This window comes from Polistes dominula, unplaced genomic scaffold (assembly GCF_049000335.1).
Source record: "Polistes dominula isolate Pdom_NZ unplaced genomic scaffold, Pdom_raw_medaka contig_83, whole genome shotgun sequence".
NCBI lineage: Eukaryota > Metazoa > Arthropoda > Insecta > Hymenoptera > Vespidae > Polistes > Polistes dominula.
The window spans coordinates 277,489-302,614 of NW_028301032.1; the positions used below are offsets into that span (position 1 = coordinate 277,489).

Below are 25,126 nucleotides of genomic sequence, written 5' to 3' on the forward strand. Positions count from 1 at the left end.
TTAGGTTGGGGACAAAGTAATCCATTATTTTTTCGTTAGATGACTTTAGTTATCGATATCTCGCAAAATATCAATCGAACAATTTCAAATTTATGCTTGTTAGAAAGGTGACATTTAGAGCTAACAAAAATTCCTTTAACGTTTTTTGTTTGGTCTATCCAGTTTTGACTTACAGGGTGTACAAAATGGAAGTCAACAAAGAGAAAATTCGGTACATTTCACACTTTTTCTTTTCTAAAGACGAAAATTCAAGCTAGGCGGCTGAAATTGTGAATGGTGTTCATGCTCTCAATACTGTAACAGATAATTTCATGCAATTTTGGTTTCGTCGATTCCGTTCAGGTATTTTTGATGCTAAAGATGCACCTCGCGCAGGTTGGTCTGTCGTCAAAAATGTCGATAAAATCACAGACATAATCAAAGTTGACCGGCATATTAGTAGTCGTAGCATCGCTCAGGAGCTAAAGATCGACCATACAACAGTTTTAAATCATTTGCGCAAAGCTGGATTCAAAAAGAAGCTCGATGTTTGGGTGCCACACCAAATAACACCAAAAAACATGATGCATCGAATTTCCATCTGCGAAGACTTGGCCAAACGGAATGAAATCAACTCATTTCTTAAATGGATGGTGACTGGGAATGAGAAATTGATCACATATGACAATATTTGTGGTCAAAGCGCGGTGAAGCAGCTCAAACGGTGACCAAACCAGGACTAACAGCCAGGAAGGTTCTACTGTGCATTTGGTGGGACTGGAAAGGAATTATTTATTATGAGTTGCTTAAATATGGCCAAACATTAAATTCGGATCTCTACATTCAACCACTGAACCGTTTAAAGCAAGCGATTGACCAGAAACGGCCAGAATTGACCAACAGGAGAGGTGTTGTGTTCCATCAGAACAACGTCAGGTCACACATGTCTATAATGACTCCCCAGAAGCTCTAGGAGGTTATTTGGGAAATTTTGATGCATCCATTATATAGACCGGACCTTACACCAAGCGATTACTATCTTTTTGTTGCACTGCAAAACTTTCTTATTGATAAGAAATTGACATTAAAAGAAGATTGTAAAGATCGATCACTAGAGTTTTTCGCAAATAGGGATCAAGACTTTTATGAGACAGGCATTGTGAAGCTACCTTTAAAACGGTAATAAATTAACGAACAAAACGGTGCATATTTGACCAAAATCAGACAATCAGAAGTATGTTAAGTAAAGGCTTGAAGTTAACGTAAAAATAATGGATAACTTTTCCTCAACCTAATATTACTTTTTAAAGTATAGGAAGAAATAAGAAACAGATCACTATCAGCATTATTCTAGCTTGTTCTAGCTGAGTTCTAGCAAAGCAGATTTTAAAGATCGATCAAATTTCAATCATATACTTTGACTACTCACCTTTCGTTCATTTATATTTTACCTAATTATTTCGCGTTAGGCTTAGATGTTCCATAAATTTATAACGGTAACATATATGTAAAGATAAATAAATATACGTACTTGGAGAACGCTCCTGCGATAATTCACATTTAAATTCGATATATGCATAGAGCCTGTTAAGAAAAAAATGGGTTTAAAATTTGGAGAGTAAATTGATATTAGTCAAACAAAATATGACTATTTTTTTATTTTCATTTTCATTAATATTTAAATCTTATCTAAGAGGGAAAGAAACGAGGAATCGCGAACGTAATCCTTTTCTATATCCTTCAATATATATTAGATAAATTAAAAAAATAAATTAAAGTCTCCTTTATATACGCGAGTATGTATATATATATGTACGTGTCGATAATTTTGAAATTGGGTTTCGTGTAGTAAAAATGTATCTAACATTTTATATGTTGTGTTTTATTATCTAATATAAAGTAATTTGAATGTATGAAATAAATCGTAAAATAAATTTTCTTCAACATTTTCATAATTATCGATGCACACACATATACATATATGTATATATAAAAATATTCATCTATTTTACAAACATCGAGTCAAATTCGCGAAAAAATCGCTAGTGGCACTTTGGGAGAGAATAATTATCGAGTAGAGAGGGGTAATTGACTGATTATCGACAAATTTTACGATTGATAGTAGAAAATGTTACTTTTACTGGTGATAAAACGTGAGTTATAAAAAGAATAGAAATACAAAAAAAAATAAATAAATAAATAAGTAAACGGATAGAGACGTAAAAATACTTTTCCACGAGCAACGAGTTGCTTAAGAAAAAAAAAACAGTTCAAACAAACAGTGATGACGACAAGAATTTAGAAATATCTATAAAATCTTGTTTCTCTGCTACTTGTTTTCACAATTTTTTTTTTCTTCGGTGACCTTTATTCGGTGACCTTTCCTCGGTGCTACAATATCAACAAAAATAAATCTTTAAATAATCAAGGACTCGTGGGAAAAGGAGGATTATTGAAATACACGGATATTTCCTTGCTTTCTCTTGTATCTAACGTAATATTAGGGTGAACCAAATGTTATCGGCGCGTTTTTTTTTTTATTAATTAATTAATATTTATCAAAGTAAATTTTTACAAAAGAAAAAAAGAAAAAAATAACTGTATAAAAAGAAAACAACACGATAAACGTACAAAAAACTTATTTGATTCCACCCTAATATTTCCTAAATTCGATAATTTGTGCCAAGTTTCTTATTCGTCCTTTCAAATCCTTTGAAAAAAAAGGATATATATATAAGGCAAGATCCGTTGGTAGTTGTTCGTTTTATGCCACTTTGACAAAATTCAAACTAAATTGACTCGTATTGGGCGCGCTACTAAAACGTCCTGCGTTTCTTTTTCTTCCATTGTTTTTTCTTTCTTTCTTTTTCTTCATCCTTAGGACAATAGGATGGATTGCAGGGGGATTTATTAAAAAATAAGAGAGAAAAAGAAAGAAAGAAAAAAATAGGACACGAGATGCGTCTTTTTTCTTCTGAAGCTTCCAAAAAATAAGAAGCGTTCATTTTTGTTTGTTTTGTTTTGGTCCTTTTACTCTTTAGTTCTGTCTTCTGTCTTCTGTCTTCTTCTTCTTCTTCTTCTTTTCCTTCTGTTTATTTTTGTTCCTATTCCTTCTTTAATCCACTTTCTTTATATCGATGAATTTCCTTTTACGATAGGCACGTCGATAAAAATCGGAGAAAAGAATAAAGAAGATCGTCGAGTGAAGCAATAAAAGGATTGCTACCAACTTCGGATAACCGCAATCGAAGATCAAGGCTTGTGCGCTATGAACGAAAACTAAAAAGAATTGTACCTGAAAATGAAGAGGAAATATCATCGATTAGTATCACCCGATATAATATTATTCTCATTGTCATTGAGCTAACGGTGAGTTTTCCTATTTCTTTTTTTTTCCCCTACCCTAGAACGTTTCCCATAAAAAGGATAATAACGAAAGATCATTCAAAGGAAAAATTTAATGCGAAATATACGAGTATACGATTAAAATGATTTAATAGGAAGGGTGATGATTAGTGTTTTTTCTTCCATGGGTTCCATCTATCTATTAGTTAGTAGTAATATTGTTTATAGGAATGGTAAATTGAATAATTTTCATGATTATTTATCACTACCTAAACCAACTTACCAATTGGATAGTCGTGAGATGTTTTTTCCACCATAAATATTTTTTATATTCGGGTCCCATGGCAGCTAACATGTAATAAGCGTACATGACCACATGTACCGCATTGTTTATTAGATTTCCTAAAGTACCGTGTCCACCTGGGATAAATTTAACGCAAATCCAAGTTTCCAATGGTGTCAATGAATGATGGTACAAATGTAGAAAAGTAACTTGACTCTCTTTCTTTCGTAATACGAAGAAAATCTGTAAAAATTCAATTTCAAGTTGAAACATATTTAATCTAATTTTATTCTTATTTCTTTCGGTATATTTCTTTTGAAAATTATTAATAGTTAACACTAGATTGCCCAAGGAAGTCATTTTGACTGCTTTTTATTGGATTGGCAAAAAAGTAATTTCGGCTTGCACTAATAGATAGCGTTATGTTTGTTTCGTTATTTTTTTGTTAATGTTATATTTGTTTCTTTTAAAGTTTGGTAGTTGACACTTTTAGGTTGCTATAAAAACAAATTCCGTGCAATTTCATTTAGAAACAATTGAGTTTTATTTCACACTAGAAAAACGAAATTACTTTCTTGCCAACCCAATAGTTTCAATTAGAAAAAAAATGATATATATAATGATACAATTTTTTAGAATTGTGTGTTGACTTTTTATTCAACATATAAATGCGTTTATTAATAATTTTAGTCATCTCCCTCCCTCCTTCATTTCCGGTATATATATATATATATATGTGTTATACTTATATTGCCCAATAGCAGTCGTTTTGACTGCTTTGGAAATTGAAAATAATCAAGTGACTCTTATTATTAAATTGAGTTATTTTTGGTCAGCAAAGTGTGGTTCCGAATTTTTTAGAAAAACTATGGCCAGAAAAAAATTCAAGCAAATCCTAAGGTTTATTCATTTTGACAAAAGAACTGAAAGAAGTAGGCGCCTACAAACAAATAAATTTGCCTTGGTTTCGGAAATATGGGATAAGTTCATTGAAAACAGTCAAACTTGCTATCAACCAGGGTAAAAAATAAGATTTGACGAACAATTATTTCCTTCAAAAGCCAGGTGCAGATTTACACAGTATATGTCTAATAAACCCAACAAATTTGCCATTAAATTCTGGCTTACATCAGATGTCAGTAACAAATATGTTTTGAATGGTTTTCCTTATTTAGGGAAAGATGAACAACGACCATCGTCAATGTTTCTAAATGAACACGTTGTTCTGAAACTTGTCAAGTCATATACAAGCTATGAAAGAAATATTACAACCGATAACTTTTTTACTAGCATGTCAAAATTAGCCAAAACAAAATTATTGGAAAAAAAAACAACTCTAATTGGAACTATTAGAGGAAACAAAAGAGAACTGCTAAAAGCAGCCAAACAAACGAAGGATAACATGCCTCGTTTTTTTACTCTGCTATGTAAATCAGAGAATTGTGTTCTTACAATATATAAAAGCAAACCAAATAAAAGAGTAGTTGTTCTAAGTTCTAAGCATAAATTTATGAAAATTGATAAAAGTAATAAAAAAATGTTACCGAAATCTATTCAATTTTATAACAGCACAAAATTTGGAGTTGATATGGTGAATCAAATGGCCAGAAAATATACAGTAAAAGCTAGTTCTCGTAGATGGCCTCTCCAAATATTTTTCAATATTTTAGATTTGGCTGCTATAAATGTTTAGATTCTTTACAAAGAAACGACAGGAATACAAATACAACGAAAAGTGTTCTTGTTTTAATTAGCAGAACAGCTTTCCACCGAATACAGAGCTGCAAAATCATCAAATGCAACCCATTCTAACAAACTCAAAATTTGTCAAGTACAACTTTGCCATAACAACAACAAAACAAATAATATTTGTGAAAAATGTCAAAAGTATGTTTGCGAAAGATGTACACATAAAAAGATTTCCACTTTTATTTGCATAAAATGTACAGATAATAATGCATAAATTATTTTTTTTCCAAGTGATATAAATTTTTGTTATTGTTAATATTTATTAATTAACCCGTTTCATAACTGTAAATAATATAAAAAAAATATTAAAAATAAATTTTTTAAATAAATTTCTTTACACATTAGTTATTCTTTCAATCAATTTTTTAATTTGAATAAAATGTTGCTGTTCAGACACTCGTTGAAGATACTGTTCTAAAAAATTAAAATTGCCTAATCACTGAGTGTAACTCAGTTTCAAATCAAATTTTAATTTTTTATAGAATTCACTAGTGCAACAAAAGTTAAAAATACATCAATTTTTTAATTTAAATAAAATGTTACTGTTCAAACACTCGTCATTTTGACTGTTTTGGGCAATATAGGTATATACAAAGTTTCGGTCTTTCTAGTGTTAATATAATAATATAATTGTAATATTGTACGTGCATATTTTTAACAGCAGTTTCTACTGTAATAATAAACTTACCGTGTCTGCGAATTCGGTAAATTTGCTGACAAAATACCACCAACAAAGATTAGCCATTCTTATAGCAGATGGATTGTGGGAATAATCGACTGGTTGACACTTGTAACTATAGTCAAGTAACCATCCGGACATCAAGTGCTTTGAACAAATATGGATTAGATTAGAAATAAACCTATTTTTTCTGTCTTTTTTTTCTTTCTTTTAGAAAGCAATCATTTTTCTTTTAACAGACATTTCGCATTGACTATATATTTTTCTCTTTTCCTCATTCCTCGATGATCTAATCTTGCCTTTAGCCTAATCGGATACGTAATAGATGCTTGTCACTGCAACGATTACGTTAATCTGACTTTCGAATACAAGTTCTCTATTCTCGATTATCTCTACGTTAAAAACGATTTACGCGTTAAGTGCATTACAGACAAGTAACAGCAACTGTGATTGCTTGGCACATATATGCTTTTAATATTTTTTTTTTCAATTAATATTTTATCATCATTTTCTTTTTATACAATGAGACAAGTCTAGATTTTTCGAAATATCTTTATATTTCGAAAATAACTGTGATTATAGGCATGGCACGACTTTCAACGGGCTAGTAGGATAAATCAATCTAGAACAATCGCATTCAACCGGAATATTTCTAATGTGTAATAACTGTGTTTTTTTTTTGTATAAACTTTACGACCACGAGTTTTGTCATAAACATAGATAGATGATGTCTTTAAACCAATAATAAGTCGTGTAAAAACGTTCAAACTAAATATGTTTCGATTTCGTGGAATGTGTCGAACGGTTCTTTCGTTTTTTTTTTCTTGTCCCTGTGTTTTATATAGGACATACAGCTCGTTTTAATACTAACGTATTCGTGTCATCGTAAAAATGAAAGCTTTAATTACTATCATAATTTAATTCTTAACACTCAAAGAGGATTGAATTGCGAAAGAAGAAAAAGAAATAGACAGATTTATTTAATATTTTTCTAATTGTCATTTGTAATAATTGATAATAATTATTATATTACCTCGTAAAGCATTCCCAGAGAGAATATTACTTGAAAAGCATTGTAAGCAATGAGAACATTTCTCAGATTATATGGTTTTTTGTTGGACATAATACGACGACCTGCTATTGTTACAAAATACAGATATAATAATACTATTAGGATCGTAGGTATTGGGGATTCCATAAGAGGCCAATTGCCAACACGTGGATCCGATGCACTTGCTAATATCTCCATATACTGTTCAATTGCTAATTTTACCAATCCTTGGGCACCTACGAGAGTTCGGTTTCCATCAACCATCTCTCGCATTAATTCTGGTTCCCTTTCTGCCACTAATTCTGCTGCTGCAGATGCCATTTCTGAAAGAAAAATACAAACAAAATATATTATCTGTTCCAATAAAAATCATTCTTGTTTAACAAACGAATTTTCTACGAATAAACACTAAAATTTTTTAAATACACCATGTATTGGGTTGTTCGGATAGTTCGTGCCGATTGTCGATAGGTGGCATCAAGTATTTTTTTATGAAAAACCTGAAAAGTTCTGGAAGCACGAAATTTTAAAGTTATTATATATTATTAATATATATTACACACATACATATATATTATTTTTAAATTTATTAATTTTTAAATTATTATATTATTATATTATAAATTATATTATATATTATAATTATTATTATAATATATTATTATTAGGTATATATTACAGTTATATTATAATATATAATTATATTATTATTTATAAATTTTAATTAATAAATAATATAATAATATATACTAAAAAAAAATAACACTTAATTGCATTTCAATCTTCCGTCAAAATCGGCACGAACTTTCAGGACAACCCAAACTCTTACCATGAGGTAACAAATTTTTCAAATTTTTCTATACAAATTACAGGGGACACGTAGTTAATTTAGTGTGAACGAAGACCTTGATAGAAAACTCATTCGTTTAATCCCATAGAAATGACGATGAACACACTTTAAACAACACCTCGAACAACAACACCTCGTATTTCGTCTTTCGCGAACTTTTCTCGATTTATTTGTTAGAAAAACCTATCGTCCGATCGTGCTAGCGAAACACAAAGCGAAAGTAAAATGCTGTTTGCCATTGTACGTGGATAAATATCGGTATTGATTCACGAATATATAGAAACCCACCACATGGAAAACTGTGTTTCTTATTTTCGACACACCAAATGTAATAATAATAATAATAACAGGATAAAAACGTTACGCTCCGTTAATTTTGTTTTTTTTTCTCTCTTGCCTTGTTATTAATTTGTTAATATTGAATATATTGGGTTGTTCGGAAAGTTCGTGCCTATTTTCAGTAGGTTGCATAAAGTTATTTTGCTAAAAAAAACCTGAGAAGTTCTGGAAGGATGAAATTTTGAGGTTATCCATAAAGATGGCGAAAGATTGTGGAACAGAATGTGACACTTATTTATTTAATAAATATGTATATACCAAAAAAAAAAAAACTTAACACGTTCCGTGCCAAACCCTTTTTACCTGAATTGTCATTCAGGCCATTTCATTTTGCTTTAACAAAATCCAACCATTACATGTAATTATTAATTATTGTAAATATAATAATGTGCTTTGTTCTATGCTGCGTTTTGTATAATGCATCAATATTTTAACAGGAATATTTGAAATTTGTTATAAACATATATTTTCAGTGTATTAAATAAATATGTCAAATGATAAATTTACTATCGATGGTACACGTGGCCTGAAGAACAAGTTTAACGTGTACCACCGGTGGTACACGTGGCACGGAACGTGTTAAATACGTTGCGTTTCAATCTTCCGTCAAAATCGGCACGAATTTTCCAAACAATACAATATTTTGTTTAATCTTTATTCAATTCTGATTAATCTTTATACGTTTCATTTCTTTTTTATCTTTTTACTTTTTGTTTCTTTTTTGTTTCCTTTATCGAGATCTACTTTTAAAAAGTATTCATCATCTATTAATATGAATTTAATTTGACTTGAAATGATGACATAACGTTCAGTAACTAATGTTAAAGGAGTTGAATTATTATATTTTATTGATGATTTAACACAACCATCGTTAGATTTTCTCTTCCGCTTTTGAATCGTTGTCCACGTAATCGTACCAACTAAGAGAAAAAGAGAAATAGTCTTCCTCGTTTGCGTTTATGTTAAATAATCATAAATTACAACGATTGTTTCAAAATTACGTGAATATTAACACATTCGCGGCTTACACATTTTTTCGTTTATTAATAATCAGTACTGGCACACAAAAATAATGAATTATTTATGTTTACATTTAAATAATAAAATATAATAATATATATATATAATAAAATATAATTATTTAAATATTATATTAAAATAATTAAATATAAATTTAATAATTAATTTAATAATAAAAATGTATATAAATGTGGGATTCCCCTTCTCCTGTTAGTCTTCCTAAAGGATATCTAACAAGCAAAAAAGGAAAGAATTCCGTGGTGTTGTTAATTGGTCGATATAGAAAAGAAAACCTCTCCTCAAGGCTATGCAATATATTCAATATAAAAAAATAAAAATACAAAGTGATGGTATAATAAACCGTCTTCTTTGGTCGGCTATTAAACGATGAAATGATGACTGATTCCAGTGATCTCAGAAACTTTTGTCTGTCTGATCAACACAGTACCGTCAAATTATCGTACGTACAGAAAAATCAGATCCGATTTTCAGAAATTCCAGATTTTAGGATTGATTTTAAGAGATTTGGAGATTTTAGGATTTTAATAGTGCAAAAAAAGTAAAAAAATTTTTTTTATTTTTTTTAGGTCTTTGGTTCGTTTTTTTCGTCCTTTTGTCCTTTTTTCCTGACTATCTTATTGTATGACTATCTATGTGGCTAAGAAATGACTGTAGCTAATCAAAAAATAGAAATATCGCTTTTTCTAACTTTTCGAAACATAAATAACTAAGTGCGCAAGGGTGCGCTGCAACCGAATCGCGTAACTAAAACAAAATCAAGACATATCGAAAATTATATTTAAATATCGATTAATCGTAAATTATCGTACAAGTTGGATTTTGGATCGTACAAGGCTTTAAATTATGTGACGCGTATGATATCATACGAACGGGATCACTGACTGATTCTCGCTCGCTTTACTTTTATTTGCTTCTTTCGGCGATATTCAAAAGTTCATTTCGCATTTGTTCATCGTCATCCTTTGTCCGATTGCACACGGTACTCTTTAGCCTATTCATACCTCTCAAACTCTCACGCTCTCACACTTTCACACCCCACATAAATATATAAATATAAATTTTATATACTACATATATATATATATATATATATATATATATATATATATATATATATATTAAAGATTATTATATTATATAGTATTATTATATAGTATATAATATATACTAATAATATATATATATATATATATATATATATATATATATATATAATTAATAATAATAAATTGTATTATTTTAATATATTATTGTAATGTATATTACATATGTATATTATAATGTATATTGTAATGTATATATATATATATACATTGCTGATATAAAACATCAAATATCTCGTAAACTATTGACATTTCGATGACCTTCACTTTATACTTTTTAACGCAGAATAAAAAAAGGAATCGAATAGTGTAAAAGAAAATATAAAGTTCCATTTAAAAAAAAAAGTGCAACTGCAACTAGCGGGTGCATCGATGCATTTTCAAAAAAAGTAAGGTCACAGAAGTTGACATTTGTTGTGCCACATAACTTTTTCTCTTATGATTCTTTTTCTGTATTTGATGCAATTCATTATTTCATAATTTTTTCAAACCAATTCACCACTCTACTCCCTACACTATTCATTATTACTATATACAACTTTTATACTATTTAAAATGTTTGATTCATTCGCGCATAATCACGTGACTACATAAGTTCCTGTCCCTCAAAATTCTTTGACGCGTCTCTCCTACAGGGTCCCTACAACGAATTACCTTATACCGCCGTCTGTTAGAATCTTATCGAACTAATAGAGATAATCATGACTTTTTGTTAATAAACAAATAATATTGCGATTATAAATTGAGATATAAACTATCCTATCTTTTAAGTTGGATGAAACTGCACACAATATGCAAAATTTGATTAAAATCGGTTCAGTAGTTTAGGAGTCTATTGCGGACAAACAACGTGACACGTAATTTATATATATTAAGATATTCCATAGTGCAATAAATATATTTATATTGTACTATTATTATATATATATAAGTTTATTTTTATAAAATTTTTCAAATTTAAAAAGACGTGAATCACGTCAGCGGTAATCAGGAATAGAACTTGAAAAAAACGTCAATTCACGTCAGCGGTCGCAAATGTGTTAAATGATAATTGTTCAAAAATTCAGTTCGTATTTGCGATTAGAATACGATTGGAATACTTATGTGAATATTGTTAAATAGTCAAGGAGAGATTGCGTAAACGAATCAGAAAAGAAAATTGCTGAATATATTTATCTTGGTAATAGAAAAAAGAAAAAAATATTCGTCCAACTCTCTTTCTCTTTTATTAAAAAATAATGAAAAGTAGGTAAAGTGCAATAATCATTATACCTCGAACAACGTGTATAGTTGAACAAGCAAGGTTGCTCAATGTCGTTGCACCGTTCATTTTCGATTTTACGAGCCACTTTATTCTTAAATCAAAATTATATTTAGTATAAAAGTTAACCTAACTAAATTACAATGTTGTCTTATTGCATTGCTTATGATTTGATGGTTTATCGTGTGCAATAGGGTATCACACGTTATGTTCGTAAAACTTTTCGATCGTATTTAACAAGTAGGTTAAAGTTAATTGCCGTAACAGGGAATTAAGTAACACGGCTTTTGACTATACTGGGATACTAACAATTTTCATTATAACATTGGAATTCGATCATGAGATTTACGAGTAAAAGGTATTTGTTTTGTTTTTTTTGTTGTTGTATTTTTATTTTTCAAACGAAAGGTTTCACGGTTCATCGTACTGAACAAGGTCAAAATAAAATTTTTTAACGATATGTTGGTTAATCAATTCAAAAAGAATGTCATATGTTACGGTGAAGCATATCGAATTTGGGCCCAGTTAACTTCCCTTTTTCTTACCTCGGCATTGACACGGATACCAAACGAACGGTATTTCTTCGGGAGAAAGTCTAGTAAAACGGGTTTACTTCAGATAAAGAGGATACCAACGGAAAGCCACCTAAGTGTAGAGAGGGGTTTTTAGGTGAAGCAAGGAAGGAAGGAAAGGAAAGAGTTGCTTCTTCTACTTCTTCTTCTGCTTCTTCTAATTTTTTATCTATCACGTTTTTTATTTCATTTTATTGAAGTCAAGATGAAAAGAGACTTATTTTAACGATGCTGACGAGGATAAGAACGATTACGTTTATACGAATAAAAGAGAAAGATGTAGAGGACTTTATATACATACATATAGATGTATACATGTATAGCAACAGCAATGAAATGAAATGACTATATGTTAATAGGTAAGTAGGTCAATTTTATTGGTTTATGGTCTTTTCGTTTTTTTATATGATCCCTTCATTCTAATCTACTTCTTCTATTACTTCCTTTAGAAGTTCTTTACTTGTGAAATTTGTCTTCACTCCTATATCTCATAGAATTGCTTTTTACTTTCGGATTCCATGGTACTTACGATCGTAAGTAATAATGTACCTACTAAAATTGTTACCTCCTAACGTAAATTTTCTTTTCTTATTTTGTTTTACGATTCATTCCTTCTTCCTTAACAATTTTAACTATTGGGTTGTTCGGAAAGTTCGTGCCGATTTTCAGTAGGTTGTATAAATTTTTTTTTGATGAAAAACCTGAGAATAGAGTTCTGGTAGAACGAAATTTTGAGGTTATCCATAAAGATGGCGGAAGGTTGTGGAACAGAATGAAACTTATATCAATTTAATAAATATATATCGAAAAAGAAATCTAAATGCGTTGGATTTTAATCTTTTGTCAAAATCGGCACAAATTTTCAGGACAACAAAATATTTTTATGAAGTGAAAACTTTTTTAGAATAGGGCTGATTTGAAAATCGTGAAACGGAAGAACGTGAAACCGATGAAACAAAAATGCATCACCAAAAAGAGACAAACATATGTACATATACATTCTATATATAAAAATTCAGTACCACATTATTGGTTTCCAACGAATTTCGAAACTACTACTACTACTGAAAAAATGAAATTTGCTTTTATTTCACGTGATTTCGTCCAACTAAACACTTATTATTTTTTATTACTAAATTAAAGATTTTTATTTAGAGGTTATCTAGGTTCTGTAAGCTTTTAATAGATAGCACTGTATTACAATTCAATTATTTCGATATATTTACGTCTCGAAGCTTGGCTTTTTTTCAAGGTTTAATTTCTATCATGTGTGATCTACACACATTTTCTTTATTCTATTGAAATTTTCTACAATGAAAACAATGTTATTTCGAGATCAAAAAGAAAAGTTAATTTTCTTCCAAAATTTCATAGAGGAATCTTCCCATTCGGAATAAAATGGTTGTATTATAATTTATTGAGAGAAGAACTGATTTTTCTGTCTTTTTTTTCTCCACGAAAATATTTATGGTACTTTTAAACACATACTGATTGAAATTTCAATTGATCATAAATCGATTGATCATTATCTCGTAAATAAGTTAACATTTCGATTAACGAGGTTAACGATGTACTATTAAATTTCTTTGCTCAACAAAAGAAATGAACAAAAAGGAATATAATCATTGAATTTATACAAATTGTAATTAAAATACAACATAATGTAATTAAATTCATTATTATTAAATGAATTGTTTTTTAACAACATAAAAAGTAAAAAAGATAAATAGGTCAAATAATAATTAGTATTTCATACAATTGTTGTAAATTCAAAATGAAAACTAGCAGGCGTCATATTGAATTAAAATTTATTAGCCTTTGTTTAAATACCACAACGAATTAACTTCAACTCTATTCGATTAAAAGGTTAAAGAAACGATCAATTTTATTTCTATGAAAACCGCGAGTAGTTATGACAACGCTTATGCAATTATTCGATAATAAATATTCATCGTAAATAAAAATGATAATTTTTTTTATACTTTTTATAATTTTATTAAAAAGATTTGTTTCTAAATGACAAGAGAAAAAAAATATCGCGTGCAAATTGAACATTTAATTAATACATCTACATAGATTAGATAACATTTACATAAATAAATTTAAAAAAAAAACACACACAAAGAAAGAATATTATTATATTTTATCGAACTATGTCGTAAGTTGTTTTTTTTTCGATCATTGATCTTTCGTTGTTTCTTTTCCCGTTTTTTTTTTTTATCTATGTTCTTCATATAACAAAGAGGTAACACCTTTAAGCCACACCTGTCTCTCATCACATTCGATTTAATCGATTTGCCATTTCCATACTAATAATATAATAAAATAAATCATATAAATGTATAATATACTTCAATTTGAATGTTCTTAAATCTTCAAAGTATTGGATTGTCTTGAAAGTTCGTGCCAATTTTGACGGAAGATGGAAGATTTAAACTATTTAAGTGTTTTTTTGTTGCTATATATTATTATATAATTTTTATAATTATATATATATATTTATATTATTATGAATATGTATATATAATTATAAAAAATATTATATTATTATATTATTTATAAATTAAAATTTTTAAATAATAATATAATTATATATTATAATATAATAATATATTAATTTATATAATATAATATTATAATATAATTTATAATATTAAAATTTAATAAAATATAATAATTTATAATATATATAATAATATTAAAATATAATAATATAATAATTTATAATACAATAATATAATAATATAATAATTTAAAAATTTTTTTTTACTTTTCTTTGTTTTTTTATAATAATTTTATATATTATGTATTATATATTATATATTTTTATATATTTAAAATATTTTATAATTTTCTATAATAATTTTTTTATAATAATTTATAATAATATAATAACTTAAAAATTATTATATTATTATATATTATTATATTATATTATTATTTATATAATTATGCTTCCAGAAATTTTCAGGTTTTTTAGCATAAGAACTTTAATGTCATCTATCGAAAATCAGCACGAACTTTCTGGATAATCCAATAATATATTTAATGAATACTTACTATTCATAAATATGATTTTATTGAAACAATAAATGAATTATTATGAAATCATATAGTAGTATACGCGTAGAAATGTAATCGAATGCATAGTTATCGAAAAAAATATGAACCAGCTTGCAAACGAGATATGTGCCCATAATTATGAAAGTGATCTAAGTGAAAATTAAAAAAAAAAAAATGAGTTTATCAGTTATTACGCACTACATTATTATAAACTAAATAAATTCAATGTAATTTTCACGATATTATCAAAAATTCATGTAGTGTTCAAGTATAAATCTTTAAATGTGCCCATAATGATGAAAGTGGTCTAAGTGAAAATGAACAAAAAATGAGTTTATCAGTAATTACGCACAACATTATTATAAACTAAATAAATTCAATGTAATTTTCACGATATTATCAAAAATGAATCTGTAGATAATGTTTGTTATTTCAATATTACATAGAATTCATATGGTGTTCAAGTATAAATCTTTAAATGTGCCCATAATGATGAAAGTGGTCTAAGTGAAAATTAAAAAAAATGAGTTTATCAGTTATTACGCACCACATTATTTTAAACTAAATAAATTCAATGTAATTTTTACGATATTGTCAAAAATGAATCTGTAGATAATGTTTGTTATTTCAATATTGTGTAGAATTCATATAGTGTTCAAGTATAAATCTTAAAATATCTCGAAACAAGAGAAATATGATTTATATAGACCACTTTTATAATTATGGACACACATGTCAAATGAGATCACTTTAATACTTTTTTCAATGACAGGAAATTGTTCTTCCTTATTTTTCATCTTTCTCTTTGATTTTTTTTTTTCTTTTCATTTTCTCTTTCTTTGAAGTAGTATACACGTAGTATACATATAATATAGTTTCATAAGGTTTTCTCTGTTTGTAAGAAACGAAGAGGAAAGACTTCGATTACTCTTCTTCTTCGCTTTCACAAGGAAAGTTAGATATTTGTGCATTGCAAAAGTAGTGGTACGATTTCGAAGTGATGCGAAATTGTTACACTCTGTTGTATTAACAACAACAACAACAACAACAATAATAACAACAACAACATAACATGTTTCTTTTGTCATACCATACTATATAATTATCTTTCGATTTACGACTTTACCTAAACAACACCGTTACCCTAATCACGCGATTAACAGTTACAAAAACTCGTTAAAAAAAAAACTTTATTTTCTTACAATAAATTGCTCAGCTTTCGATTATATATATATACTATGCAAGAAAACGTTCACCACATTTTACATTCTATATTATAATATGTTATATATATATATACAAGATAATATCAAATTCTTTCAATTATCTTTATATCTAATTTAACAATTAATTTAATTCATATTATGTTAAACTACTTGAATGATTAATTTCTTTCAACAGGTGTGACCCGATTTCTATAGAATACACTTTCCTCTTATTTTGTTTACTCGTGTTTCATGGACTCATTCCATTTATGTAGAACGAATGATCATCATCATCATCATCATCATCTGAACAGACTCCAATTGACAAAAATAAGACCCAGATAAAAGGGATGGTTCAAAGGTTCGAAAAATAGTCGTTATCAGAACTTAGAAAATATTGGGTTGGCAAGAAAGTAATTTCGGTTTTCTACTGTCAAATGAAACTCTATTGTTTCTATACAAAAAAAAAAAAATAAAATGAACTTTCAATTAAATAACTAAATTTTATTAACACATTCGCGACCGCTGACGTGAATTCACGTCTTTTCAAATTCTATTTCTGGTTACCGCTGACGTGATTCATGTCATATTTTAAAAATTTAATAAAAATATATATATATATATATTTATATTATTTATATTAATTAAAATAATATAAAATTTATATTTATATTATAATTATAAATAAATTAAAAATAATATTTATATATAAATTTATATTTAGTTATTGCAATATAATATTTAAATAATTATATTTTATTATATTATTATATTTTATTATTTAAATTTATAATTAAATAATAATAATCTATAATAAATATATATATATATTTATAATATAATTAATATATAGAATATTATTATTATTAATATTATATTAAAATTATAATATAAAATTGTAATTAATATAATATATTAATATTATTTATATTATTATATATTAATATATATAATAAAAAATTTATATTTAAATCATTTATATTTAATTTATTATTTATATTTATATTTAATTAAAATTTATTTATTATTATTTATATTTAAAGAATTATAATATATAATATTTAATAAATATATACTTAATATTATTTTTTATAATATTATATATAATAATATGTGTGTAATATTTATATAATATAAGTAATATATTTATTTTTATATAATATTATATTATTACGTATTAATATTAGGTGGATCGAAAAGTAATGTCGTTTCTGCAAATGTCAAATTTTGTATGTTTTTATCAATAACCGATTGATTTTTATCAATTTGATATTAAAAATTTGCATACTAGATGAAGAAAGGTTGTTGATAACAAGGTTGATTAAGTTATTGATTAAAAATATAAATTTGTTAGAAATATATAGAATATATATATATAATAAATAATAAATAATAATAATAATAATAATAATATAATAAAATATAATTATTTAAATATTATATTGCAATAACTAAATATAAATGTATATATAAATATAATTTTTTTAATATACAAATTAATTAAATAATTCATTATTTTTGCCGTTATTCAGTATTAAAAAAAGAAAAAATATATCGGCCACGATTGTGTTAACTTTTTATACAAAAAATGAACTTTAAATTAAATAACTTAACAATTCTAACACATTAACAAAAGAATAACGAAACAAACATAACACTATCTATTGGTGCAAGCCAAAATTACTTTCTTGTCAATCCAATAGTTTAGTTAGGGATAACAAAAGTAGTTCTAAGAAGAAGAACATTTCTATAATAATTTTAATATATGCCGTAATATGTGCCGTTCAGTGCACACATCGATTAACTCCACTTTTTGAAAAATCTTAAATTTAAGTGTCAAAGCACTTGGTATAGTCATAACTTTGTATATTTATAATAACTTTCCTGAATAATAAAGATTAACACTAGATTTACGAACTGAGCCAATTTGATTCATTTCACATTTTTTTGATACAAATATATAAAACTTAAATAGTATATTTTTAAAAATATATGTTATTTTTTTTAGTTAAGTAATAAAATATATTTAAATATTAGATACTACCCTCTATTCAATCCTTCATTTAAACAATGTTTGTAAGTCATTAAAAAATATTGAACAAAACATCCGTGAATCTAGTGTTAACACCATTAAACGGCAAAATTTGTTTGGCCATTGAATGGAATTTAAAGAACAATATACATTATTTCATCACATTTCTCAACTTTTTCTTTTATGGAGTTAATCGATGTATGCACTGAACGGCTCATATATATATATCTTTTATCCTTTTTGTTTTTGTCAATTTTATCTTATTACGAAAATTTTACTCGAGATCGTAGTTTAGTCAGCCTTGTGCCGAATATTATAAGAAATTTCAACGAGTCTATTGTGTAACTGCATATTAAAGAATCACGTAGCGGAATACGCTTGTTGAGACAGGTTACATATATTACGACAGGTAGTTGACCATGCAACGTAAGAACATCTTGTCTAGTCGAATAGAAAGAAAGAGTAATTACCTTTTGAATAAATGTTAGAAAAGAGATGGAAAGAAGAAGGGTTCTTTCTCTCTCTTTCGAAGAAGAAGAAGAAGAACTTTGAACCCTTTTTCGAAACAACTACGAGCAGATACGACTTTAAATTATATTAACATAAAATAAAAATAAACGTAAAGAAAAATAAATTACAATTTTGACCATAAACTACATTGGTTAAACTACCATAATTGCTAAAGCATCCATCGTAAAGGTGACTACTAAATGAAAGAAGATCTTGCGAAAGTTATATGAAACAAAGTTTAACACATGGCATGCGGATTTACTTCACCGTCAAGTTACATGTGCAGCGGGCATTTTTTCGGAAATCGTGCAGGAGTTTGATGAAACATTTTTTCTATCTTATTTTTTGCATTTTCGTCGAGTTATGTATTACATGTGCATTGAAAAATGCACAATTCATCCATATACATATCTAAACGCTTTATCCAATTCGCTGCGTTGTAATTATACGTCACCCGTAATTCATCAAAAATCTACTAAATACGTATTTTTACGTGACCCGCGCTTTAGTGACAGATTACGAAAAACGTAAAAATACGTTGCCCGCACGCCAAATGTTAAATATATGATTTCATTTTGTTTCAGACGAACAGAATCTCTTTCTTCACTTTCCTCTAAATAAATAGAAACAAAAAAATTGCATTGGTAAACTATTTGTATTGTTTATGCATACATAAACAATGCGATTGCGTGCGTTTTGCATGCGTGTGCATGCGTTTCAAATGAAAATCACGTTTGAACGAACCAACGAGCATGTTCCACAAACCGTGAAAAAAAGGATAATTTTTGTTCTCAATCATTTACCTTCTGATAACGATGTCCTAGATTAGAATATCATTTTCATCGTAATGGAAAAATAAACAAGGACAAAAATTAACTTTTGGACAAGTTTGAAAATAAAATTAAAAAAACGGTCCATATGGAAAAAAAATAAAATGAAATATGTAAGTGTCATAATTATGAAAGTGGTCTTAATAAGTCAAAATTAATAAAAAAAAATGAGTTTATCGGTTATTACGCACTACATTATTATAACCCTTAAAGTGCACATGGGGTGTTTGACACCCCAACAAATTTTTGATGGGCGTTCAACATCTTAAAAATGTTTTTATTTTATTGAAAAATTAGTAGAAGTTTCTTAAATGCACAAATATCACAATTTGTAATATAATTTTCATATATGCATGGGTCAGTACATCTCTTTGGATATTTTTCATAAAAACATATAAAAAACAAATTTAATAGACATATTTTGTCTTTATGCATCAAATATATTTTATGAAGAAGCAAAATAAAAATATAACAGTAATTTACTTGCTTTTGAATGGAATTTGTCAGCTGCTCCTCATTTATTCAACAGTATTCTCTAATTCTTTTTCCCTGATGTATCTGATAATCTTTTCATTTTTTGTAAAATATTGCAGACAATACAATTATTATATTCTATATATTTCGTAATCGTTAATTACAATATTTGCGAAATAAATAATTTAATATAAATTTTTTAATAAAATAGAAACATTTTTAAATAGAAAAGATATGACAAGTTGTAAAAAAAAAACTATAGGCATGAATATTATCGCATCGATAATAAAGATAATAAATGTAGATCGAATTTCAACAGACCTTCCCTGTTTTTTATAATTCTTTTCTCATGAAAAGGAACCGACCTTGGGGTGTAGGTAGCTGACAAAAACTAATATTTTCAAAATTCTATCCATCAAGATGGAATGCTAAATACGATAGCCATAGATAGAGACGAAAATTATAGAATATTTGTCGACAGAAAGATACGCCGTCCTAATCCAAGTAAATATAATATATATTTTTTTGAAACTCAGGTAGATGCATTTTTTTTCTCTTACACTTTTCACACTTTCTGTGAATGTGAGATATCTTTATCATGGGTTAGCATACACAAGTATTTCTTTTTGTGTTGCAACTAATAACTGTAGATGCTGTTAAAAAAGGGAACAATTGTGGTAGTATCTTTTTCGTTTCATCGGGTTTTTAATTACAACGATTTTAAAATCTATTTCTATTTTCATTGTTTTATTTTATAATATTAAAAATTTTTTTTTAAATTTATTTTCTATATTTTTTTTTCTATATTTGTAAATTAAGTTATATTATTTTATTCTTATTGAAAATATAAAGTAAATAAGGTTTATTTGTTTTTGTAACGTGTCTAGTTTCTTCTTTTTAAAAACTTTTCTATTTTATTGAAAAATTAGTATAAATTTCCTAAATACGCAAACATTATAATTAAAAAACATGTCTTTGGATATTTATAAGAAAAATATTCTACAATGTTGTTTAATTTTTTTTCTCTGATATATCTGATAATCATTTCATTTTTTTGTAAAATATTGCAGACAATACTATTATTATATTCTATATATTTCGTAATTGTTAATTACAATATTTGCGAAATAAATAATTTTATATTAATTTTTCAATAAAATAGAAACATTTTTAAATAGAAAAGAAATACCACGTTTTTTTGGTAAAATAAAAACAGACCACGCACCTTCTTTCTTTATTTCGACCGTCGGTTCGTTTGGACCTTATACTTTTGTCGCATACCTACGTGCTTATCTCTGTTTATTCTTTTACCTTTCTATCGCTCGTACCTACAAACATTTCGAGTATCGAAAGAATACGTGTCCACGCTTTGTTGTATGCAGTCGCGCACAAACACACACATATAAAACCAGGAGCAATAACTACGAAGCATAGCATAAAGAGGAGACCGAGAATAGGAAAAACTGTATAGCTATATTCCGTCTCATTCTCTCGCAGGCTAAATCCTATATGTTTGTCTCTTTTTCTCTCATTATTTAGTATAGCAGCCGTTTCATAGCTTCGTTACACAGCTGCGTTACCGTTTATTTACTTTTCAGATCACTCCCATTCTAAAGAAGTTTTCACTTCAAAAAATGAGTTTATCAGTTATTACACACCACATTATTTTAAGCTAAATAAATTCCATGTAATTTTCACGATATTATCAAAAATGAATCGTTAGATAATGTTTGTTTTTTCAATATTACATAGAATTCATATGGTGTTCAAGTATAAATCTTTAAATGTGCCCATAATGATGAAAGTGGTCTAAGTGAAAATTAACAAAAAATGAGTTTATCAGTTATTACGCACCACATTATTTTAAACTAAATAAATTCAATGTAATTTTCACGATATTGTCAAAAATGAATCTGTAGATAATGTTTGTTATTCAACAATCAATATTGTGTAGAATTCATATCGTGTTCAAATAGAAATCTTGAAATATCTCGGAGAAATGCCCATATCTCTAATTATGTGCACAAATATCTCGAAACAAGCGATATATGACTTAGACCACTTTCATAATTATGGGCACATAATAGAAATTGAAATTCGTTAATTACCTTAATAAGTTTTGTGATAATAATCTTTTATAGAAAAAAAAAAAATGATTTTATTCCGATCGGATCACTTTACCGCGCACTTTATTCCAAAGGGTTGTGTCTTCTTCCCCTTTTTTCTTCTTATTTGTACACTAAGTTTGTTCATTGACGTATTTGAAAATAAAACGAAGTTCTCCCATCACCATGGGCCTTGCCCCCCTCCCCAAATTTCAATAGAAACAAATTGAATCGAATTATCAAAATGAAAATATAGTTTTGTCCCCACGACGAATAATAATGTTACAATAATAATAATAATAATAATAATATTAATATTACTATTAATTGCACTTTTATTTAATTAATCGAATAGAATTATAATAACACTCGTTATTTGTTTTCTCTTCTTCTTTCTTTTTCTTTTTCGTATAAATTTGTCTTCCAGACGATTGAAAAGAAGAAACGATGAATATCGAAAAAATTAAAGAAATAAATTAAAAATATGAGTTTAATTTATAAGTTAACACGTTCGATTAATAATTACGAATTGAGTCATCTCGTGGTCCAACGAAAGATCTAGCGCGAATAACCTGCATGATGTTGAATTCACTTCTTAAGTATTGACTGACCTAGTGGGGTCCAGCAACGATCGGACTTGTTGCACGAAAGGTGGGGACTTATCGAGTTCAGGAGCAACAGGCCCAACGACGAACGAGAGAGTTTCTCATGATCGATAGAAGTCAAGGTTACAATCGGTTTCTTCCGTTTCCTACTATCATTTTTAAATACCTTAAAACCTTCTTTCTTTCGATTATATCAAAAGAACAAATTAATAAAATATACATTTATTTATAGATATAATATTATATTATAATATAATAATATATATATAAAATAATATAATATAAAATATAAATATAATATATCATTATAATATAATATAATATTTATTATAATATAATATCATTATAATATAATATAATATATAATATAATATCATTATAATATAATATAATATATAATATATATACATAATATAAATATAATATAAAATAATATAGTGTAATATTAATATAAATATAATATATAATATAATATAAAATATAAATATAATATAAAATATAAACACACACATAATATATAATATAATATATAATAATATAATATAATATTAATATAATATAAAATATGAATATAACATATAATATATTATTATTTTTATTATTTATTTTTGCTTTTATTTTTTTGATATTCATTGTATTTCTTTTCAATCGTTAGAAAAAAAAAGAAGAAAGAAAACAAGTAACGAGTGTTATTATATTATATAAATCAATGAATAAATTGATTGTATAAAATGTGAATATAAAATAATATAATTGTGAAAATATAAAATATTATATAGTAAATTTTGATACTACTATACAAAATATTAGTCAATTTTTTATGATGACAAATTGACGATGTCTCCACGTTAATAATTCCACGTATGATTCGAATAATCATATGGTACAAATAAAATTCTAGTTAAATAGATTTCTAATTGATACACGACAACAAAAATGATTGCAACTAACGTACGCTAAATAAAACGAATAATTTAGTAAGAGAGAAAAGAGTTAGTAAAGACGTTTCGCGCGGATTATCATCCATGTTCCACTTTTTCTTTAACACACATCTATGTATGTATGTCTATATAAACAACCAAAGTTTTCTTCTTTCGGAATACTTTTACTTTTATCGATAGAAATCGTCAAAGTTTCTTTCGATTCTTCTAACATTTATCGTAGAACATGATTTACAAGTACATCTCGTAAATTTATAGTATCGTTCATATTATTTGACCTATTAATATGACCGCAAAATAATTCATTTAACCAATAATAAATATTTATTTGACCATTTATCTCGTAATATCGAACAATTGTTGTTATGTTTTTTATTATTCTGTACATCTAATGAAATAAAACTTATACATGTTTTACGCGTTTTCTAATCTTTTTCTTCTGTCATATTGGGGGGGGGAAAACAAAAGTTATATATAGTTGTTAATTAATCTTCGATGAAACGACGTAAATCGAAAGAAAAAAAAGGAATAAAAAACCGCCGAAAAAAAAAACTATTTCAAGATAAAAATGATAGATTCGAGTTTGTTGTTGTTTTTTTTCCTTTTTTCCTTTTTTTAATTTTCCTTTTTCTTTTTCTTTTTCTTTTTCTTTTCTACCGCCCTTGGTTATATATGTTTGTCACGCAATGTAACGATGAATCGTTCTCGATATCTAAGGATGTCCACCACCACATGTATCGAATGTATTATGCAATGTTACTTATTTTTCTTGATTATGGTAATTATGCTAACGTACAACTTTACGTACAATACTTTACTTGATAAACATTTTCTCTTTCTCAATGTTCAATGTTAGAAAATGAATGTACGAATTCGTTGATTTCGATAAACATTTATTCATATATTATTATTAATTATTTGCAAATGATTCGATATAATTACATCTTGTTACGTAAGTCATATTTTGATATCTCTTCTTTATTGTAGATTTTAATATTGATGATTTTGTTTATAACCTTAACTTGTAACTTGCTTGCACTATAAAGACGTGTCACGCACGTCGAGATGATTTTGTTACAAAACTGCGTGTGACGTGTACATCCCGTCGA

The 25,126-nt window shown here is 27.0% G+C and overlaps 2 protein-coding genes across 3 annotated transcripts in view; one reads left to right on the top strand and one right to left on the bottom strand.

The window, feature by feature from the left end:
* Positions 1–25,126, top strand: part of sit (stuck in traffic) — a 42,222-nt gene that overhangs the window by 992 nt on the left and 16,104 nt on the right. Inside the window, exon 1 of one of the 2 annotated variants that reach the window (XM_015329720.2) lies at positions 3,213–3,348. The exons of the other annotated variant lie outside the window; for it this stretch is intronic. The gene's annotated coding sequence lies outside the window, so the exon portion shown is untranslated. Of the gene's footprint in view, positions 1–3,212; positions 3,349–25,126 lie in introns of those variants that run through there. 2 annotated transcript variants of the gene reach the window in all.
* Positions 1,603–23,292, bottom strand: LOC107071054 (very long chain fatty acid elongase AAEL008004). The gene is made up of 5 exons (XM_015329722.2): positions 22,475–23,292; positions 7,069–7,409; positions 6,045–6,182; positions 3,608–3,850; positions 1,603–3,274 (listed from the first exon to the last, which is right to left on the bottom strand). Exons 2-5 carry the CDS (start codon positions 7,405–7,407, stop codon positions 3,095–3,097), a joined length of 900 nt encoding a protein of 299 aa, XP_015185208.1. The 5' UTR covers positions 7,408–7,409; positions 22,475–23,292; the 3' UTR covers positions 1,603–3,094.